General features: G+C 40.3%; 1 protein-coding gene across 1 annotated transcript in view; it reads right to left on the bottom strand.

Moving 5' to 3' along the window:
* LOC122555000 (pyruvate dehydrogenase E1 component subunit alpha, mitochondrial-like) overlaps positions 1-19869 on the bottom strand; it is a 36086-nt gene that overhangs the window by 8862 nt on the left and 7355 nt on the right. Inside the window, exons 2-7 of the mRNA XM_043700557.1 lie at positions 15171-15239; positions 13495-13668; positions 11466-11592; positions 9054-9145; positions 8790-8882; positions 2081-2236 (exon numbers count right to left, since the gene is read on the bottom strand). Of these exons, the coding sequence (XP_043556492.1) occupies positions 2081-2236; positions 8790-8882; positions 9054-9145; positions 11466-11592; positions 13495-13668; positions 15171-15239 (711 nt within the window). The remainder of the gene's footprint in view (positions 1-2080; positions 2237-8789; positions 8883-9053; positions 9146-11465; positions 11593-13494; positions 13669-15170; positions 15240-19869) is intronic.

Genomic DNA, 19869 nt, shown 5'->3' with positions numbered 1-19869 from the left:
TTAACTGGCTTTTGTTTCCTGTTTTCTGCCCCCACTCCTGTCTTCAATAGACATGTTCCATTTGCTACTTTCCAATCCGATGGAAGCTTTCCAAAATTTCCTACATTTAGGAAAATTAACAACACATCTACTACCTTATTAGCACACTCTTAAGACCCTGGGACGAAGTCCATCTCGACCCAGAAAGTTTTCAGCCTAAAGGTCCATCATTTTGCTCAGTACTACTTCCCTCGTGATTGTAATTTCACAACGTTTCTCTCTGCCTCACACTTACTGACTTACAGCTATTACTGGAATGATCCCCACCTCAGGGTGCTTTTACTCAGAGGTCATTAGTTAATCCTGACTCATTACACAACATACTTCACTATCCATTCCACAATGTGCTGATCTAAGAAACCATTTCAAATCAATTCTGTAAACTTTTCATCTAGTAGGCTGCTGCCAATCTGATTTGTCGAAGTTTATGTAGATTAAAGCATCCCATGAGTATTGCCAACTCTATCACAGTAACCCCTTATTTCTTGTCTCATGTTGTGGTTACCATTGGGAGACTTGCCAACTACTCCCACTCGTGACGTATTTTCCCTATTATTCCCCATTTTTACCCAAACTAATTCCACATCCTTATTTCCTGAACCAAGGTCATCTGTAACTACTGCCATCTTTGATTAACAGCTACCCCTCTACCATTACATAGCTTCCTATTTCTTTTGAACGTCATTTACCACACAATACACATAATCCAATCTTGCCATCCTGAAAAAATGTCTCTGCAATGAAATTAAAGATCGTATTTATTTACTTTAATGCACGCGATCAATTTGTTTATTTTGTTATGAATGCTACGTGCATTCAGGTAAAGCCTTTAGTTTAGTCTTGAATTTTGGTGCACTCCTAGGGGTTTTTTCTTTCTGTTCCTTCTGCCATTCTCTGACCCTCATTTTCCAGATTACTATTTTCCACTGTTTTTACCTTTTAATGAATATTTTTTCCCTATTTGATTTTCTGCCCCAACTTTAATTTAATACCCTCTTCACTTCTCTAGTTGTACAGGTCACAAGACAACAACTCAGTACAGTTTAGATGTCGACTCCACTTATCCCACAAACTGAAAACTTCTCCACACCAGTATGTGTGTTATAAACTAATCTCTCTAATTTAAGGACCCTTTAACATTTCATCTGATTGTGTGTTTGGACTGCATTTGTTAAATAACCAAGTGTGCGAAGAAACATACCTACAATCAATTTAGGATTGCTCGTCGGCCTCACAGCATGGAACGAGTTTATGTACAGAAAACTATGCATTAGTTATAAAAGTGCCGTTCTTTGCAGACAGAAGGAACACTTAAACATGCAATGCACCTGTTTTAACTCAACAAAATAGGTGACAGCCACCCTCTGATTTAGTCAAAAGTTGTCAGTTGTCAGTCATTAATTGGTACATTCTCCGTGGCAACACCTCTACCATTCAGAGTCCACTTGCAAACTTATCAGCAGAGTCCTTTCATATAGAAATGTTGCTTTCTCTTTATATTGGTTTCTCTTGTGAATTGCCCTGATGATTGTTAGATTTTAAGTTCTGAGGAAAAAGTTTTTTTCCCAGAAATACTCTAAATGAATTTAAAACCCTCGCTATTGCAGAGATTTGAACGGATATTTCTGGATCATTTGTCCAGGTAAGGTTCCAGAAGACAAAAAGGTAGAAATTGGCATGGTGCTAAACTAAAGATTTACAGAGAAACCCTTGTAAATATCTAAGTCTTTGCTGTCTAATTCAATGTATAGATATTGATCTATTGACCAACTGGCTTAAATCTCTGCCAATGACTGCATAATTACTGATTAAGTTTTCTTGTGATAATAAACCAATAATTGTGTTTAATAAGATATGTGGTTAATCTGTAAAATCTGAGATGAGATGAGGTATTTAATGATCTTGATAACCAGATAAAATTATTTTTGTTTTCTGTTGTAACCCATTGAGTACTGAGACAAGATCAATGGTCACAACAATACTGCAAAACAGATTCAATTTCCCCTTATTAACAGAACTTGAATGGGCCAGAGCATCTTACCCTCAGACCAGCAATGAAGTCACCTCTCTTGTAGTAGTCTGTGCTGGCTGCTGCTCTCTCCACAGAGGTACCCATGCCATACCTGTTGTTCTCACAGATAAATATGCAGGGCAATTTCCATAACATTGCCATATTGTAGGTTTCAAAAATCTGGCCCTAAAAGGTGAAGATTAATTAAACAATAAAACAAAGAGACTAAATGAGGAAATAAGTGTTTTGAATAAAAACCTCAGTGCCATTTTCACTTCACTTTGACAAAGCTACGCATACATCAGATAAATCTTACCTAATGGGAAATCTTAAAATTTAGAAAGCACTTCTTCACACTAATTCTTTTAAAGTTTGGGTAAAGTTAATCAATAGACAAAATATTACATCCTTAAAAACATTTGTATGAGCTAATTCAGCTTTACAGACCTTTCCACATTAGTCATCAAGTCAGAACAATGCTATAGTTTGTATCAAGCACCAAATTCTCTTATTATCTTTGTGTCTGGCTGGCCATGTTCCTGGCTAAGTAGATACGTACTCTCAGAATCTCACAGCTGTGCATCAAGTTTAAGGATGCCGACAGTTTGCAAACAGCTGGATCATGACTTCTGATTTAGGATTTACCCAATACTGAGACAGCAGTAACAGAAGCAGTTATTAGCCTCTCAAAATCAGGAAAAGTATTTAATTATTAGGCAACAAGAGTTGTCCGTTAGGTTCAAAGCTTGGGCACTCAAGTCTTACACTTAGACAAATTTTTGCATCTGGAAAATGTCACACATCATGAACCTACTGGTTCACAATTGACAGCATAAAATCATCTGTTGCAAAGAAAGCAGGTCTACAGACAAATGAAGACCAAGGACACCAAAAAAACTCATGTCTTAAAGAGGAGGTGGGTGAAAGCATCAGGAAATCCAGCAAATTGCAAACACTCAAAGTTCTTTAATTCTTTAGCAGTCAAGACCATGATAGTCCCAAGGACACAACCCCATTGATAGCTAAGAATTGAAGTAGAGTTCATCAAGGACAGAACGGTTGCGCACACTCATTAGAAACAGCATTGAGGATTTCTTCAACCAAGATTCAGTCCTGGATGACATTCCCACAATTTAAGACATAGGAGCAAAATTAGGCCATTCAGCCCATCAAGAAAGAATAATAGGGGGTTATGGTAGGGGATTTTAACTTTCCAAACATAGATTGGGACTGCCATAGTGTTAAGGCTTTAGTTGTAGAGGAATTTGTTAAGTGTGTACAAGAAAATCTTCTGATTCAACATGTGGATGTATCTACTAAAAAATATGCAAAACGTGACCTACTCTTGGGAAATAAGGCAAGGCAGGGTGACTGAGGGGTCAGTGGTAGACCAGATCTAAAAGTTCAAGTTCTGAATTGGAGGAAGGCTAATTTTGACAGTATTAAGCATGAACTTTCAAAAGCTGATTGGGGGCAGATGTTCACAGGTAAAGGGATGGCAGGAAAATGGGATGCCTTCAGAAATGAGATAACGAGTGTCCACAGACAGTATGTTCCTGTCAGGGTGAAGGACAACACTCTTAGGTGTAGGGAAAACTAGATAATGAGAGAAAGAGGTTTTGGTTAAGAAAAAGAAGGAAGCATAAGTCAGGTGTAGACAGGAGAGATTGATAGAATCCTTACAAGAGTATAAAAGACAGTCAGAGTATAGTTAAGAGGGAAATCAGGAGGGTAAAAAGGGGACATGACATAACTTTGGTGCATAGAGTTAAGGAGAATCTAAATGGATTTTATAAGTTCATCAAGGATAAAAGGATAACTAGGGAGAGATTAGGGCCCCTCAAAGATCAGCAAGGCAGCGCATGTGTGGAGTCGCAGGAGATCGGGGCGATGCTAAATGAGTATCTGGCATCTGTGTTTACTATGGCGAAGGACATGGAAGGTGTAGTATGTGTGGGAATAGATGGTGACATCTTGAAAAACTTACATATTACAGAGGTGGTGTTGAATGTCTTGAAACGCATAAAAGTGGATAAATCCCCAGGACCTAGAACTCTGTGGGAAGCTAGGGAAGAGATTGCTGGGCCCCTTGCTGAGATATTTGTATCACTGATAGTCACAGGTGAGGTGCCAGAAGACTGGAGGTTGGCTAACATGGTGCCACTATTTAACAAAGGTGGTAAGGACAAGCCAGGGAACTACAGGTCAGTGAGCCTGACATTAGTGGTGGGCAAGTTGTTAGAGGCAATTCTGAGGGACAGGATTTATATGTATTTGGAAAGGCAAGGATTGATTAGGGATAGTCAACATGGCTTTGTGCATGGGAAATCATGTCCCACGAACTTGACTGAGTTTTTAAAGAAGTAACAAAGAGGATTGATGAAGGCAGAGCAGTAGACCTGATTATTGTTCTTCAGTAAGATGTTCGACAAGGTTCCTCACGGGAGACTGGTTAGCAAGATTAGATCTCATGGAATACAGGGATAACTAGCCATTTGGATGCAGAACTGGTTTGTAGGTAGAAGACAGTGGGTGGCGGTGGAGGGTTGCTTTTTAGACTGGAGGCCTGTGACCAGTGGAGTGCCACAAGGATCAGTGCTGGATCTGCTGCTTTTTGTCATTTATATAAAAATAATTTGGATGTAAATATAACAGGTATACTTAGTAAATTTGCAGATGACACCAAAAGTGGAGGTATAGTGGACAGCAAAAAAGGTTGCCTCAGATTACAACAGGATCTTGATCAGATGGGCCAATGGGCAGAGGATTGGTGGATGGAGTTTCATTTAAGTTATTGCGAGGTGTTGTATTTTGGGAAAGCAAATCGGAGCAGGACTTATGCACCTAACGGTAAGGTCCTGGGGAGTGTTGATGAACAAAGAGACCTTGGAGTGCAGGTTCATAGTTCCTTGAAAGTGGAGTCACAGTAGATAGGATAGTGAAGGTGGTGTTTGGTATGCGTTCCTTTATTGGTCAAAGCATTGAGTATAGGAGTTGATGGTCATACTGCAGCTGTACAGGACATTGGTTAGGCCATTTTAGGAATATTATGTGTAATTCTGGTCTCTTTCCTATTGGAAGGATGTTGTGAAACTTGAAAGATCCAGAAAAAAGATTTACAAGGATCTTATCAGGCTTGGAGGATTTGAGCTATAGGGAGAGGCTGAATAGGCTGGGGCTGTTTTCCCTGGAGCATGGGAGGCTAAGGAATCAAGTTTTTAACGTAGAGCATGGTGCATGTATGGAATTAGCTGCCAGAGGAAGAGGCGGCAGCTGGTACAATTACAGCATGTAAAAGGCATCTGGATGGGTATACGAATAGGAAGGGTTTAGAGTGTTATGGGCTAAGTGCTGGCAAATGGGACTAGATTAGTTTAGGATATCTGGTTAGCATGGACGAGTTGGACCGAAGGGTCTGTTTCCATGCTGTACATCTGTGACTCTGACTGCTCGGCCATTCAATCATGGCTGGTATGCTCCTCAACACCATTTGCCTGCCTTCTCCCTTTAACCCTTAATCCCCTGACAAATCAAGAACCTATCTTTCTTTGACTTCTTGGAACGCTGCAGTGATGAGTTCCACAGATTAACCACCCTCTGACTGAAAAAATTCCTCATCTAAGTTCGTCCCTCAGGTTGTAGCCTCTCCCCCTAGTGGAAATATCTTCTCCTTGTCCACTCTATCCAGGCCTCAGTTTTCATTAAGCTTCAATGAGATACCCCTAGCCCCCCCCGGCACCTCATCCTTCTAAACGCCAATGAGTATGGATCCACACTCAACCGCTCCTCAGATGAAAAACCCTTCATCCCTGGGATCATTCTTGTAAACCATCCTCTGGGCCCCTCCAATGCCAACATGTCCTTCGTTAGATACAGTGCCCAAAATTGTTCTCAATATTCCAAATATGGTTTGACCACAGTCTTATACAACAAATTCACATACTCAACAGGTACATCACTGCACTTGTATTCTAGTCCTCTTGAAATTAATGCAAACGTTACATTTGCCTTTCTAATTGACAACTGAACCTGTACATTAACCTTCAGAGAACCCTGAAGTAGGGCTCCCAAGTCCCTTTGTGCTTCAGATTTCCAAAGCCGTACCCCATTTAGAAAACAGTCTTTGCCTATTCTGTCGAAGAAAGTGCAGAACTTCACACTTTCCCATATTGTATTCCATCTGTCACTTCTTTGCCCATTCTCCTAGCATGCCCAAGTCCTCCTCCTTCTTCTGCTTCTTAAACATTACATGTCCCTGCACCTATCTTTGTGTCATTTGCAATTTTAGCAGCAATGCCCACAGTTCAAATCATTAATGTATAACATGAATAGTTATGGTTTTAACATTGATCCCTACTGAACTCCACTAGTCACCGGCCGCCATCCTGAAAAACAACTCCTTCATCTCCACTTGCTGCCTTTGGCCAGTCAGCCAATCTCTATCCATGCCAGTAACTTGCCCCTTATTCAGCAGCTTCCTGTGCAGCACTTGTCTGGAAATTCAAAAAGATCAAATCCCCTGACTGTCCTTTATCTAACTTGCTCGTTACTTCCTCAAAAGAATTCTAATAGATTTGTCCGGGGTGACCTCCTCTTGACGAAGCCATGTTGACTCAGCCCTATTTTATCTCACACTTGCAAGCATTCCGTAATCTCATCCTTAAAAATGGACTCTAAAATCTGATCAACGACCAAAGTCAGGCTAACCAGCCTATAGTTTCCTGTCATCTGCCTCCCTCCCTTTTTAAACAAGGGAGATACAACAATCATTTTCAGTTCCCCAGGACCCTTCCGGACTCCAGTGATCCCTGAAAGATCACCAAAGCCTCCACAATCTCAGCTGTAGCTTCAGAACTCTGGGGAGTATAATCCATCTGGTCCAGGTGATTTATCCTCCTTCAGACTTTCAGCTTCCCCAGCACCTTCTCCTGAGGAATGCTCACCACAGAACTCTCCATGACTCCCTGTGAAAACTGATGCCAAGTACCTACTCTGCTCATTCACTATTTCTTTACTCCCCATTACTGCTTCACCAGCCTAATTTTCCAGTGACGTAATAGCTAAACTCCAACTCTTGCCTCTCTCTTACCTTTAAGATATCTAAAAGAAACTTCCTGCAATCTTGTTTTATACTACTAGCTAGCTTACTCTCATTTTATCATCTTCCCTCATTGCTTATTTTAGTTATCCTCTACTGGTTTTTAAAGGCCACCCAATCCTCTTACATCCTATTAATCTTCACCACATATATGCTTTTTCTTTTGCTTTTATGTTGTTCCCAACTTCCCTTGGAAGAACCAGTTACCTCATCCTCCCTGTAGTATTTTTCTTCTTGTTGGGATTAATTTCTGCTGTGCTTCCTGAATAACCCCAGAAATCCCTGCCATCGCAGCCCTGCTAGGCTCCCCAATCAACCCTGGCCAGCTCCACAGTCATATCTTTGTAGTTACCTTTATTCAACTGTAATATCATTACATCTGATTCCAGCTTCTCCCTCTTAAACGGCAAGGTGAATTCTAACATGTTGTAGTCACTGCCTTCCCCCCCCAGAAGAGGTCCCTTCACCTTAAGCTCCCTAATCAAGTCTGCCTCATTAGACATTGCCAAATCCAGAAATGCCTGTTCCCTACTGGGGTCTACCACAAGATGCTCTAAAACACCATCTTGTAGATGTTCCATAAATTCCTTTATATGAGATCCACTATCAACCCAATTTTCCCAGTCCACTTGTGTACTGAAGTCCCCCATGATTACTGTGATAGTGCCTTTCCGATCTCCAGGTTTAATTCCTTCCCTGACTACTGCTAGGAAGCCTGTAAGCAACTCCAGTCAGTCAGATTCTTCACCTTCCGACTCTATATCACTTTATTCTCAAAATAATTTCATTTCTTGCTAACAAGACAATCCCACCCTCTCAGCCAATTGCCTGTCCATTCGATAAGATATGTATCCTTGAATATTTAATTCCCAGCTCCAAACCTTTAGCTTGTGGCTCAGATAGTAACCGAGAATTTACCACCTTTTTAGTTCTGCTTTTTTCTAATTTAGGCTCTAGCTCCTCAAATTCCCTTAAGCACAACCCCTTTCTTCTTTTTATGTAGATCATTGGTACCTACGTGGACCACGGCAACCGAAACCTTCCCATCCCGTTCCAAGCTCTTTGGTAGCCCAGATGAAATATCCTGAACCTGGGCATCAGACAGGCAACACAGCCTTTGGGTTTCTTGGCCACATAGAACAGTGTCTATTCCCCTGAGTATGCCTCCAATTACATCTATAATCTCTGACCAAATTTGAGGTGGTTAATCCAAGTGATGTGACTACCTCCTGGAACACAGCATCAGGCAACTCCCTCCCTGATGTGTTTCACTGTTTGAAACAAAGACTTTAGCTCATCGGTTTTGAGCCGGATATGATCAGTACGAACCATAATAGGGTCCATCAGCTTCCACATCATGCAGTTACAACGGATCCAACCTTGGGTTGTTTAATCATCTCATAACCTGAGTGGCAAAAAGTCATCCTTGGTCTTGGGGGACCACCTAACAACAACAATCTGATATTTTCTATAAGTGATTACATATCAAGTCAAAGCTACATTCAGCATTTTCAATTTGCCTCTACCGAAACTTCCACACATTAATAATCTTACTTTTAACTATAGTCTTATTACTTTGTCACATTGCTCTGTGTTAACATATAGCAGCATGACAGGTCATTTTACAATTACAAGCCTTACCTGGTTAGCTGCACCATCACCATACAAGGTTACACAGATCTCGTCCTTCTCAAAGTATTTGCAGGCGAGTGCAATCCCAGCTCCAAGAGGAACCTAATTCAAATGATCAAGCATAATCAAATTTTAGTGTTAAAAACTTAACCCATCAAGCAAAATTATATTGCATAATGTATACCACACCTTGGCTTTAATCCAGTCATTAATCTGTACAGCAATTTATAATTACAATCATTTCCTGAACCATGTGGGTAGATCTATCCTTACCTGTGCACCAACAATGCCATTGCCTCCATAGAAATTGTCAGCATACATGTGCATAGAGCCCCCTCTGCCTTTAGCACAACCACTGCGTCTACCTGTTGACAGCATTCATATCGTTTTCATAAGTAACAAATGCAACCAGAAGTTATATTTATGATATACCTCGTTAAACAATCGTTTGTTGACAAAATTGAATTTGTAGCATGTGAAAACATTCTTACAGCCCATAAGCAAAATACAACGTAAGGTTCTGCTACCTAAGCTTAGATAGATTTATACAGCATGGAAAGAGACCCTTCCATCCAACCATTCTACGCCAACCACGTTCTCAAGCTAAAATACTCCCATCTGCCTGCGTTTTACCCATGTCCCTCAAAATCTTTCCTATTTATAAATTTATCCAAACGTCTTTTAAATGTTCCAACTGTAACTGCATTCACCACTTTCTCTGGCAGTTCATTCCACACACGAACCACACTGTAAAAAAAAAAAGTTGGCCCTCAAGTAATTTTTAAAATCTTTCTCAACTTAAAAATATGCCACCTAGTTTTGAATTCTCCCACCTGAGGGAAGAGAATCTGGTCATTGACCTATCTATGCCCCTTTTGATTTTACCAACCTATAAGGTCACCCCACAATCCCCTATGCTCCAGTGAAAGAAGCCCCTGCCTTTCCAGCCTATTTTTATATCTCAAACCCTCCATTCCCAGCAACATCCTGATAAACCTCTTCTGAACCCTCTCCTGTTTGATAATATCCTTCCTATGACAGGGCGACCAGAATTGGTGATAGTACTCCAGAAGAGGCCTCAATGTCCTGCACCACCTCATAATGATGTCCCAACTCCTATTCTCAAAAGGTCTGAGCAATGAAGGCAAGGACGCTAAACAACTTAACCATCTTGTGACGCACATTTCAAAGAATTATGCGCCTGAATACCTAGATCTCTGCTCTACGACACAACCCAGAGCCCTATTAATTGTACATCTATTTTTGCATTACCAAAATGCAATGTCTCACATTTATCCAAATTATACACCATCTGCCACTCCTCAGCCCACTGACCCAACTGATCAAGATCTCTTTGTAATCTTAGATAACCTTCTTCACTGTCCACAATACCACGAATTTAGGTGTCATCTGCAAACTTACTAACCATGCCTCATATTCTCATCCAAATCATTTATACAATTGACAAAAGCAGACCCATTATTAATGGGTGTGGAACAGCACTGGCTACAGGCCTCCAGATCAAAAAACAACCCTCCACCAGCACTTCGTCTCCTACCATAAAGAAAATTTTATATCCAATTGGCAAGTTCACCCTAAATCCCCTATGATCCAACTTTACTAAATAGTCTACCATGTGGAATCTTGTCAAAGGTTCTACTAAAGTACAACTAAACAACATCTACCGCTCTGCCCTCAATCTTTTTGTTTGCTTCATGTAAAAACTCAATCAAGTTTGAGACATAATTTTGCTTACAAAAAGAAAGGCTGACTATTATTATTCAATCTTCGCCTCTCCATCTGCACGTAAATCCTAACTTTCAGAATCACATCCAACAAATTACCCATCAACGATTTCAGACTCACAGGTCTTTAGTTTCCAGGCTTCTCTTTACGGACCTTCTTAAGTAACGGCACAATATTAACATTCCTGAAGGGCTTTTGCCCGAAACATCGATCCTGCTGCTCGTCGGATGCTAACCGACCTGCTGTGCTTTTCCAGCACCACACTCTTGACTCTGAACTCCAGCATTGGCACTCCTCACTTTCGCCTACAATATTAGCCACTCTCCAGTCATCCAGTATTTCACCTATATTTATTAGATGATAGAAATAATTCTGCTATGGACCCCAGAACCTCCTCCCTGACTTTCCACCATGTCCTGCCATACACTTGATCAGGTCCTGGAGATTTAACCACCTTTATGTTTTCTAAGATGTGGCCTCCTGTGACCCCTAAGGTGTGAAAAATAGCATCCTGTTGGAATCTGAATGGAGGTTTCAGCTTTTAACCACATAAACAAATGATTTAGATAAAGAAATAAAGTGTTATTTATTCAAGTTTGCAGACAATACTAAGATAGTAGACATTGTATGCAATGTGGATAGGAAAAGGAAGTTAAAAAAGGAACAGGTTAGACACCAGACACATTAAAATTACCCCATAAAGAATATCTGATGGTTATGAAGAGCTGCTGTAATGTGTACTATGTTGTATGTGTGAGAAAACATACTTTCTATCGGAAAATTTAGATTGCCAGTTTCAGATAGGGTAACTGATACTAACTGCAGAGCAGACTCAAAAAGCTGAATGGCCAACTCCTAATGCTGTTTCTTACATGGTATGAGCTGGTGCAAGTTCAATTCTAAACCACATTTACTAATATTTTGCTATTCATAACTTACCAGTCAACTCAGCTAGAATTTCTTTGACAGAGATTCCACGTGTGTAAGTGTAACCATGAGACCTATAAGCTGTTATAAGGTGGTCTGTTGGTTTGATTGCAGCCTCTATTCCAACGCAGCAGGCTTCCTGGAATTAAAAATAAGATTTTGATAGTCAGCACTTCATTTAATGAGTCATAATCCAACATATCATTTTCACAACAGAATCACCAGGTCTTCTGCCTGTGTTCACATAAATTACCTAAACTTGTTTTCAGCTGTGGGCTACCAAGCATGCTGAAAATAATTTTTAATTCATTGATTAATGGAACAGCAATGGGATGACAATAGATTGTGTGTCAGGTCCAGTACAATTTAATACTAGTTAACTGTATGATCAAGTCAATAATATCTTTAGTGTTGTCAAAGGAAAAGGTTTTCATACCAACATTACCAATACAGATTTAACAAAAATTAATGGTTTCAGCAGAACCAGAAACTACACAGTTAAAAGAAAAACAAAGTACACGCCAGAGCAAGACTTAGAGTCAGAGTTATACAGCACAGAAACAGACCCTTTGGTCCAACCAGCCCATGCCATAATCCCACCTGCCTGCTCCAAGCCCTTGTTCCTCCAAACGTTTCCTATTGATGTACATATCCAAGATTCTTGTAAATGTTGTAATTGTACCCGCATCCACCACTTCTGAATGTTCATTCCATACACAAACCACCTTTTATGTAAAAAAAATTGCCATCATCGTACCTTTCTTAAATTTCTCTACTCTCACTTTAGGAATGTGCCACCCTAGTCTTGAAACCCCCCCATTCTAGGTAAAAGACAACCACCATTAACTCTGTCTATACCCCTTGTTATTTTATAAACTTCTATAAGATTACTTCTCAACTTCTTCCACTCCAGTGAAAGGCTGGATAGACTGGGACCTTTCTTTATAAGTCAAACCTTCCACAACTGGCAACATACTGTAAATTTCTTCTGAACCCTCTCCTGTTTAATCGTATCCTATGGGTGACTAGAACTAGACAATATTCCAGAAGAGGCTTCATCAATATCCTGTATACCCCCAACATGATTTCCCAACTCCAATACTCAAAAGACTGAACAATGAAGCAAGTGTGCCAAATGCCTTTTTAACCACCCTGTTTATGTGATGCAAACTTCAAAAAATTACGTACCTGAACTCCTACGTGTCTGTTCTACAACACTACCTAAGGCCCTACTATTAATTTTATAAGCCCTACTCTTGTTTGCGAGGTATTGCATTTTGGCACAACATTTATTCAGATTGAACGCCATCTGCCATTTTTCAGCCCATTGACCCCTTTCATCAAGATATCTTCGTAATCTTTGAAAACCTTACTCTGTCACCAATTTTGGTGTTGTTAATATGGAAACAAATAAACTAATTAGAAAATGAGTATGTAGCATATTAATAAGGAAGTACACAATACAAACAGTCACCCTCTAAATACATCACTGGATATCCTAGAAATTTGAAAATTGCTGCAAATGCTCATCAGGTCAGGCTGTGGAAAGAGAAACAGTTTAAGGTTTCATGACAATTGCACTTCATCAGGCCTGATTTACAAGTCAATTGAACCATTTCTCAATCTTTTCAATTGGCAGATTTGACAGAACACTCTACTCCTCATTATGTGGGATGGGAAAGATGAATTCCCATAAATGTCTCCTGCTAGGCATTGAATCTTAGATTTTCAAACCTAACCTTTAAGAGAACCTCAGCATAATGATCTTAGAATATAACTGTTTATATTTGAATTGTATTAAGATTACATCAATACCATATGAGAGAGACTTTCAATGCACAATGGCTATACAATTGTTTAAAAAAAGTATATAAAACTGATTTTTCTAACAATTTCCAATAATTGAAATTTTTCCTGTGGACTTTCACGTGTGATTCCAGGATCCACTTTTAATTAGGTACGAATAGTTCATTTTGTAGATTGGTTAAAAGAAACGTTTCATTAAAGCAGTCATTACATCAGTCATTTTCCTTATACATACTTGACCATCACACAAATGGCAGAACCCACGAATGATCTTCTGTTTGTACAGCTGATCTGCTTTGAGCTCCATACGACGAACTAATTGCATTATCCGGTAGTACTTAAGGCCATCTTCTCTGGTCAGGATGACTGTGGTTGCAGGACCTTCTTCAAGACGATGCAAGTCACATTTCTGTATTTAAAAATAATCCTTTACAACAAAATGTCTGAAAACAGCAATACTGCAAGTATGCACAGAATATTAAACACAGACTTCCCTAAAAATGCTAATAACCATTAAATGTTCTACATATTGGGATTGTATCAAATCGTTCTGACACAAACAGATATATGAGTGTACCACCGCATATGGAAAAATGATTAACTTGAATTCTGTTTAGTGGCTGGCATCAGCTATTTTCATGCTGAGGGTTTGAAATTTGTAAAAACGAAGATTTATCACTGAGCAAAAGTTAAGGTAGAATTATTAGTGAGGGCTTATTTACATATGGACACAATATCTCTTGGATTTTTACAATTTTTATAAAGTTATCCATCTTTTCACATTTGTTTCCTTCATGAAGCACAGATGGGAGTAACAGCAGGCAGTAAATGAGTGTATTGGGAATGTGCAGAAATTACTTCCATACTGCCAGATCAATCTTTCTTCCCCTTTCTCAACTTCTTATGTTACACTTGCTCTCCATAAGGAGGTTTCACAATGTGCTCCTCAGGTATTACTTTTACCTTGTATTTCACACATTCTCTTTAAGTCTTGAAGAATACAAGCAGGCAATTCGAAAATGAAGGGAAAGGCATGGGAAAAATAATATCGGAATTTCAATTGGTGCTTAAACGTTTAACCGATTTCAAATTATACACACATAAGGCAAGGAATAAAATTAGTATTAATGGAATATATCTAATAGGTTAAATAAATTCATGAGGTGTCACTCCGAGCTTTCTCTTGGGTTGTCTGTTCTTAATAACAGGGAGAAAGTGAGGACTGCAGATGCTGGAGTACCAGAGTTGAAATATGTGGTGCTGGAAAAACACAGCAGGCCAGGCAGAATCCGAGGAGCAGGAGAATCGACATTGCGGGCATAAGCCCTTCTTCAGTCCAAGACGTTGATTCTCCTGCTCCTCGGATGCTGCCTGGCCTGCTGTGTTTTTCCAGCACCGCATTTTTCACCTCTGTTCTTAATAACACCATGCCCACAAAATGTGCAAGAAAATTACAGAATAAAAGAGTCAATTTGAGTTCCATTTGATGAATATTTTCTGGAGTGCAATGCCAAAAAGTTTATTGAAATTATGTTAGTTGAGGAAAGTAACAGCTGGTCTAACTAAAGGTATGTTTCTCCAAGGCTAAAATGAATATACAAACAACTGTCCATACAGCATGTAACCACTGATGCAATTACTTCTTTGTACATTTTTGTAAATGAGTATACCACTTAAAATGTAAGGACTTTTGAATCATAATATTTTACTCTTGACAGTACAACCAGTGTCGAACGTGATGTTACATCTTCATTTTACATTCCAAGGGTATGTTTTGCTTTGAAAAGCAGTTGCTTCTTTTTTTACTAACGTTCTCATTTGCTCAAAAAGGGAAGCTTAAGGCTTTACTTGAATTAGGATTAATATTTCATAAATAACTATAGTTGAGTTAAGAAAACAAAAACCTAATACCTTAATGTCAAAGGATGCTTCAGATGCAAAGTCTGCATAATTGCGAGATCCTACTAGAACTTTTGCAGGCTGAAAGAAAAATAAACAGAATTCTAAAATCCAAATATGAACAGAGAAATCAAAAACCATTGTGAGGTGCACAGGTGAGTAGTGCATCAGAAAGATTAAACTAGCAACTATAGATGGGCAAATTCAAGTCTTGCATTTGCAGCAAGACTACTGGTAAATAGGATTTCAGTTTATTACAACATAATGGATTATATTTGCCCACTAGGAGACTACAATCCCAATAGTAGTGCTGACACATTACATTTCATTAGGAGTGCTTTATCAGTTTAGCATATACAAATTACTCTGAAGGAGAGATGAACCATTAATCTGCTTCTGGTGGTGCTGAATCAATGAAGAAAGTTAGCCTGGACATCAGGAGAGTTCCCTGTTCTGCTTTAAAAGATATCACAAACCATCAGAACAGAGACAGTTTTTAGTTTAACCTTACAGAGCAGTAAAACCGTTGGTTCTGCACAGACTGTTTTTCAGACTGGAGGCCTGTGACCAGTGGAGTGCCACAAGGATCGGTGCTGGATCGTCTTGTCATTTACATAAATAATTTGGATGCGAGCATAAGAGGTACAGTTAGTAAGTTTGCAGATGACACCAAAATTGGAGGTGTAGTGGACAGCGAAGAAGGTCACCTCAGCCTACAACAGGATTTTGATCAAATGGGCCAATGGGCTGAGAAGTGACAGATGGAGTTTAATTCAGGTAAATGCGAGGTGCTGCATTTTGGGAAAGCAAATCTTAGCAGGACTTCTACACTTAATGGTAAGGTTCTAGAGAGTGTTGCTGAACAAAGAGACCTTCGAGTGCAGGTTCATAGCTCCTTGAAAGTGGAGTTGCAGGTAGATAGGATAGTGAAGGCAGCGTTTGGTATGCTTTCTTTTATTGATCAGAGTACTGAAGACAGGAGTTGGGAGGTCATGTTGCAGCTGTACAGGACTTTGGTTAGGCCATTGTTGGAATATTGTGGGCAATTCTGGTCTCCTTCTTATCGGAAAGATGTTGTGAAACTTGAAAGGGGTCAGAAAAGATATACAACAGTGTTGCCAGGGTTGGAGGATTTGAGCCATAGGGAGAGGCTGAAGAGGCTTGTGCTGTTTTCCCTGGAGCATCGGAGGTTGAGGGGTGACCTTATAGAGGTTTATAAAATCATGAGGAGCATGGATAGGATAAATAGATAAGGTATTTTCCCTGGGGTGGGGGCATAGGTTTAGGGTGAGAGGTGGAAAGATATAAAAAGAGACCTAAGGGGCAACTTTTTCACGCAGAGGATGGAACGTGTATGGATTGAGCTGCCAGAGGAAGTGGTGGAGGCTGGTACAATTGCAGCATTTAAAAGGCATTTGGATGGGTATATGAATAGGAAGGGTTTGGAGGGATATGGGCCGAGTGCTGGCAGGTGGGACTCAATTGGGTTGGGGTATCTGGTCGGCATGGACAGGTTGGACCGAAGGGTCTGTTTCCATGTTGTACATCTCTATGACTCGAAGACGTCTCAGCAAGGATTATTTGTTCAAGTTCAAGAAAATTAGACGCCATAGCACACAAATGCGTGGAAAGCTGAATCTAAAATCTAACTCAGTGATAAGGGTTGACAAATGCTTTTCTAAACAGAAAGCAGTTTTCAATGGTGTTCCACAAGGTTCAATGTTAGGTCTCTTGATGTTTGTAGCATACATAAATGTTTCAGCTGTAAATGTGGGAAGGACATTTAGGAAATCAGCAGACAAAAATTAACCAGATAGTTAATAATCGAGAGATGGCTGTTGACTATAGAATGATGTCAATAATTTGGTCAATTGGCAAATGGAAGTCAATCCCAAAGAGAATGAGGTTATGCATTTGAGTAGGGCAAACAAAGCAAGGAAATACAGAATGGGAGAAAATTCAGAATGGTAGAGGAAGAAAGAGACCTTGGAACACATGTCTGCCAAAAAGTTCAAAATCTGGTTCAAGTTCAGTGTATGGAGTTTTTTTCTAATAGGGAGCAACTTATTTTCTAATATTTTGTAAATGACCTGTTCAGAGATATGATTACACATTCTGGAGTAGGTTGGTCTTGAAGCCAGGCATCCTGACTCAGACGTTACTATTGCATTACAACCTGCCTACTGTGTTGCTTGCAGGTTGAAGAGGAGGTCTGAAAGATCATATGATAAGGGGCAGTGAACAATCTGAAGCACTTCAAACCCATGGGACAGTTGCTTGGGATCTTGACAAGCTGCTTCTGTTTGTGTGTTTCTAGACAGAGTGACAGAAAATCTAGCTCTCTCTTCCCAAGATTTTTGATTAGTTCATTAGAAACAGCTGAAAATGTGTTGCTGGAAAAGCGCAGCAGGTCAGGCAGCATCCAAGGAACAGGAGAATCGACGTTTCGGGCATAAGCCCTTCTTCAGGAATAAGCCCTCATTAGAAACAGCAGCTTGACTTGAATCCAATCAGGTGCATTCTCATTTACATCTGGGAGATCAAACATATACTAGGTGTACAAAGTTAAAAAAAATCACAACACCAGGTTATTGTCCAACAGGTTTAATTGGAAGCACTAGCTTTTGGAGCACTGCTCCTTCATCACGTAGTTGTGGCATATAAGGTTGTAAGACACAGAATTTATAGCAGAAGTTTATTGAAAAAAGACCTGGAATATTTATTAAAATTAGATTAGATTACTTACAGTGTGGAAACAAGCCCTTCAGCCCAACAAGTCCACACCGACTCGCACACCCACCACTCTCTGCTTAAAACCCTATCTCTGACATTTGCCCTATATCTTCCTCCAATCACCTTAAAATTATGAACCCTCGTGACAGCCATTTCTGCCCTTGAGAAAAGTCTCTGGCGATCTAATCTCCCTGTGCCTCTCACTACCTTGTACACCTCTATCAAGTCACCTCCCTTGCTTCCTTCTCTCCAGTGTGAAATGCCCTATCTCACTCAACCACGCCTCATAAGACAAGCCCTCCATGCTGCATCCTGATAAATCTCGTATACACCATCTTTAAAGTATCTACATCCTTCCTATAATGAGGTGACCAGAACTGGGCACAATATCCCAAGTGTGGTCTAATGAGGGTTTTGTAGAGCTGCAGCAAAACCTTGCAACTCTTAAACTCAATCTTCCTGTTTTTTTAAATTAGATTATTTACAGTGTGGAAACACGCCCTTCAGCCCAACAAGTCCACACCGACTCGCCGAAGCGCAACCCACCCAGACCCATTCCCCTACATCTACCCCTTCAACTAACACTACGGGCAATTTAGCATGGCCAATTCACCTACTGTGCGCATTTTTGGATTGTGGGAGGAAACCGGAGGAAACCCACGCAGACACGGGGAGAATGTGCAAACTCCACACAGAGTCGCCTGAGGCGGGAATTGAACCCAGGTCTCTGGCGCTGTGAGGCATCTGTTAGAATGACCACGTTGGTTGTAGTTTTTCATATGTAAATCGCAAAACCTTTTTTAAAAGTTACCTTCTCACTTGAGAATGATGCTGCCAGACTTGCTGAATTTCTCCAGCATTTTTGGTGTTTGCTTCAGATTTCCAGCATTCACAGCTCTTATTATATCTCCAACTTGTTATAATTCTGATGAAATACTAACTCAGGTTTTTCTCATGACTGATGCTGCCTGACATGTTCCAACATGCACAGTTTATTTTTGCGCCATTTACAATACCTTGCTTCTGGAAATTGAATTTGTCCTCCCTTGTCCTGAAGAATTGAATAGTTAATACATTCTCCAGAAGCATTGGCTGGGATTTTCCAATGGCCAGAGAGTCATTTTACCAGAACAGATAGGGAGCTGTGCATTGGGACCCTGCAGAACCCCTGATGTGGCAGACTCGAAATTACTTGGGATATTAAAAAATTCTGATGGGAAATTCCCCAATGCCTAAAAATATTGATTTAAAATCAGAGATTTCAGAGGATTCTGCTGTATAAATTTATAGTTAGATAATTAAAACCTATACTATCATGTAACTAATGAGTCAGCGTCACGTTGATCAGTTACCAATCATACCTTCCTCCACATTCGAACACACCAACACCATCCTTCACACCCTCATTCCAAAACCCACCATGCCACCTTCTCTTATGCCTCCCCAGGACCCTACACAGTCACTGCCCCATTCCCAACCAGAACTCTCTCCCTGCAAGACCTGATATCTCCTGTTCACCCCGTCCCAACCTAAATATTCAGTCTCTTACCCAGCATCCCACTCACCCAGCATCCGAACTTCACACAACTTATCCGCTTAACCATGTCACAGGAGTCCAGAGCTTTTTCTTAACATTAAGGAGTAGAGTGATAATCTCATTGATTGCTATTCTTCAGGAAATCTGGTTCAATAGATTTAACTGGCATTAACCACCTCAACCTGTCTACCCCCCTCCCCCACTCCAACCTCTCACCCTCACAACGCGCAGCCCTCCAATCCCTCTGCTCCAACCACCTCACCATCAAGCCAGCAGATAAAGGGGGCGCAGTGGTAGTCTGGCGCACTGACCTCTACACTGCTGAAGCCGAACGCCAACTCGAGGACACCTCTTCCTAGTGCCCCCTCGACCATGACCTCACCCCCCATCACCAAACCATCATCTCCCAGACCATACAGAACCTCATCACCTCATCACCGA

This window comes from Chiloscyllium plagiosum, chromosome 12 (assembly GCF_004010195.1).
Source record: "Chiloscyllium plagiosum isolate BGI_BamShark_2017 chromosome 12, ASM401019v2, whole genome shotgun sequence".
NCBI lineage: Eukaryota > Metazoa > Chordata > Chondrichthyes > Orectolobiformes > Hemiscylliidae > Chiloscyllium > Chiloscyllium plagiosum.
Note: the sequence above shows the minus strand (reverse complement) of the source record. Positions and strands in the feature narration are given on the sequence as shown.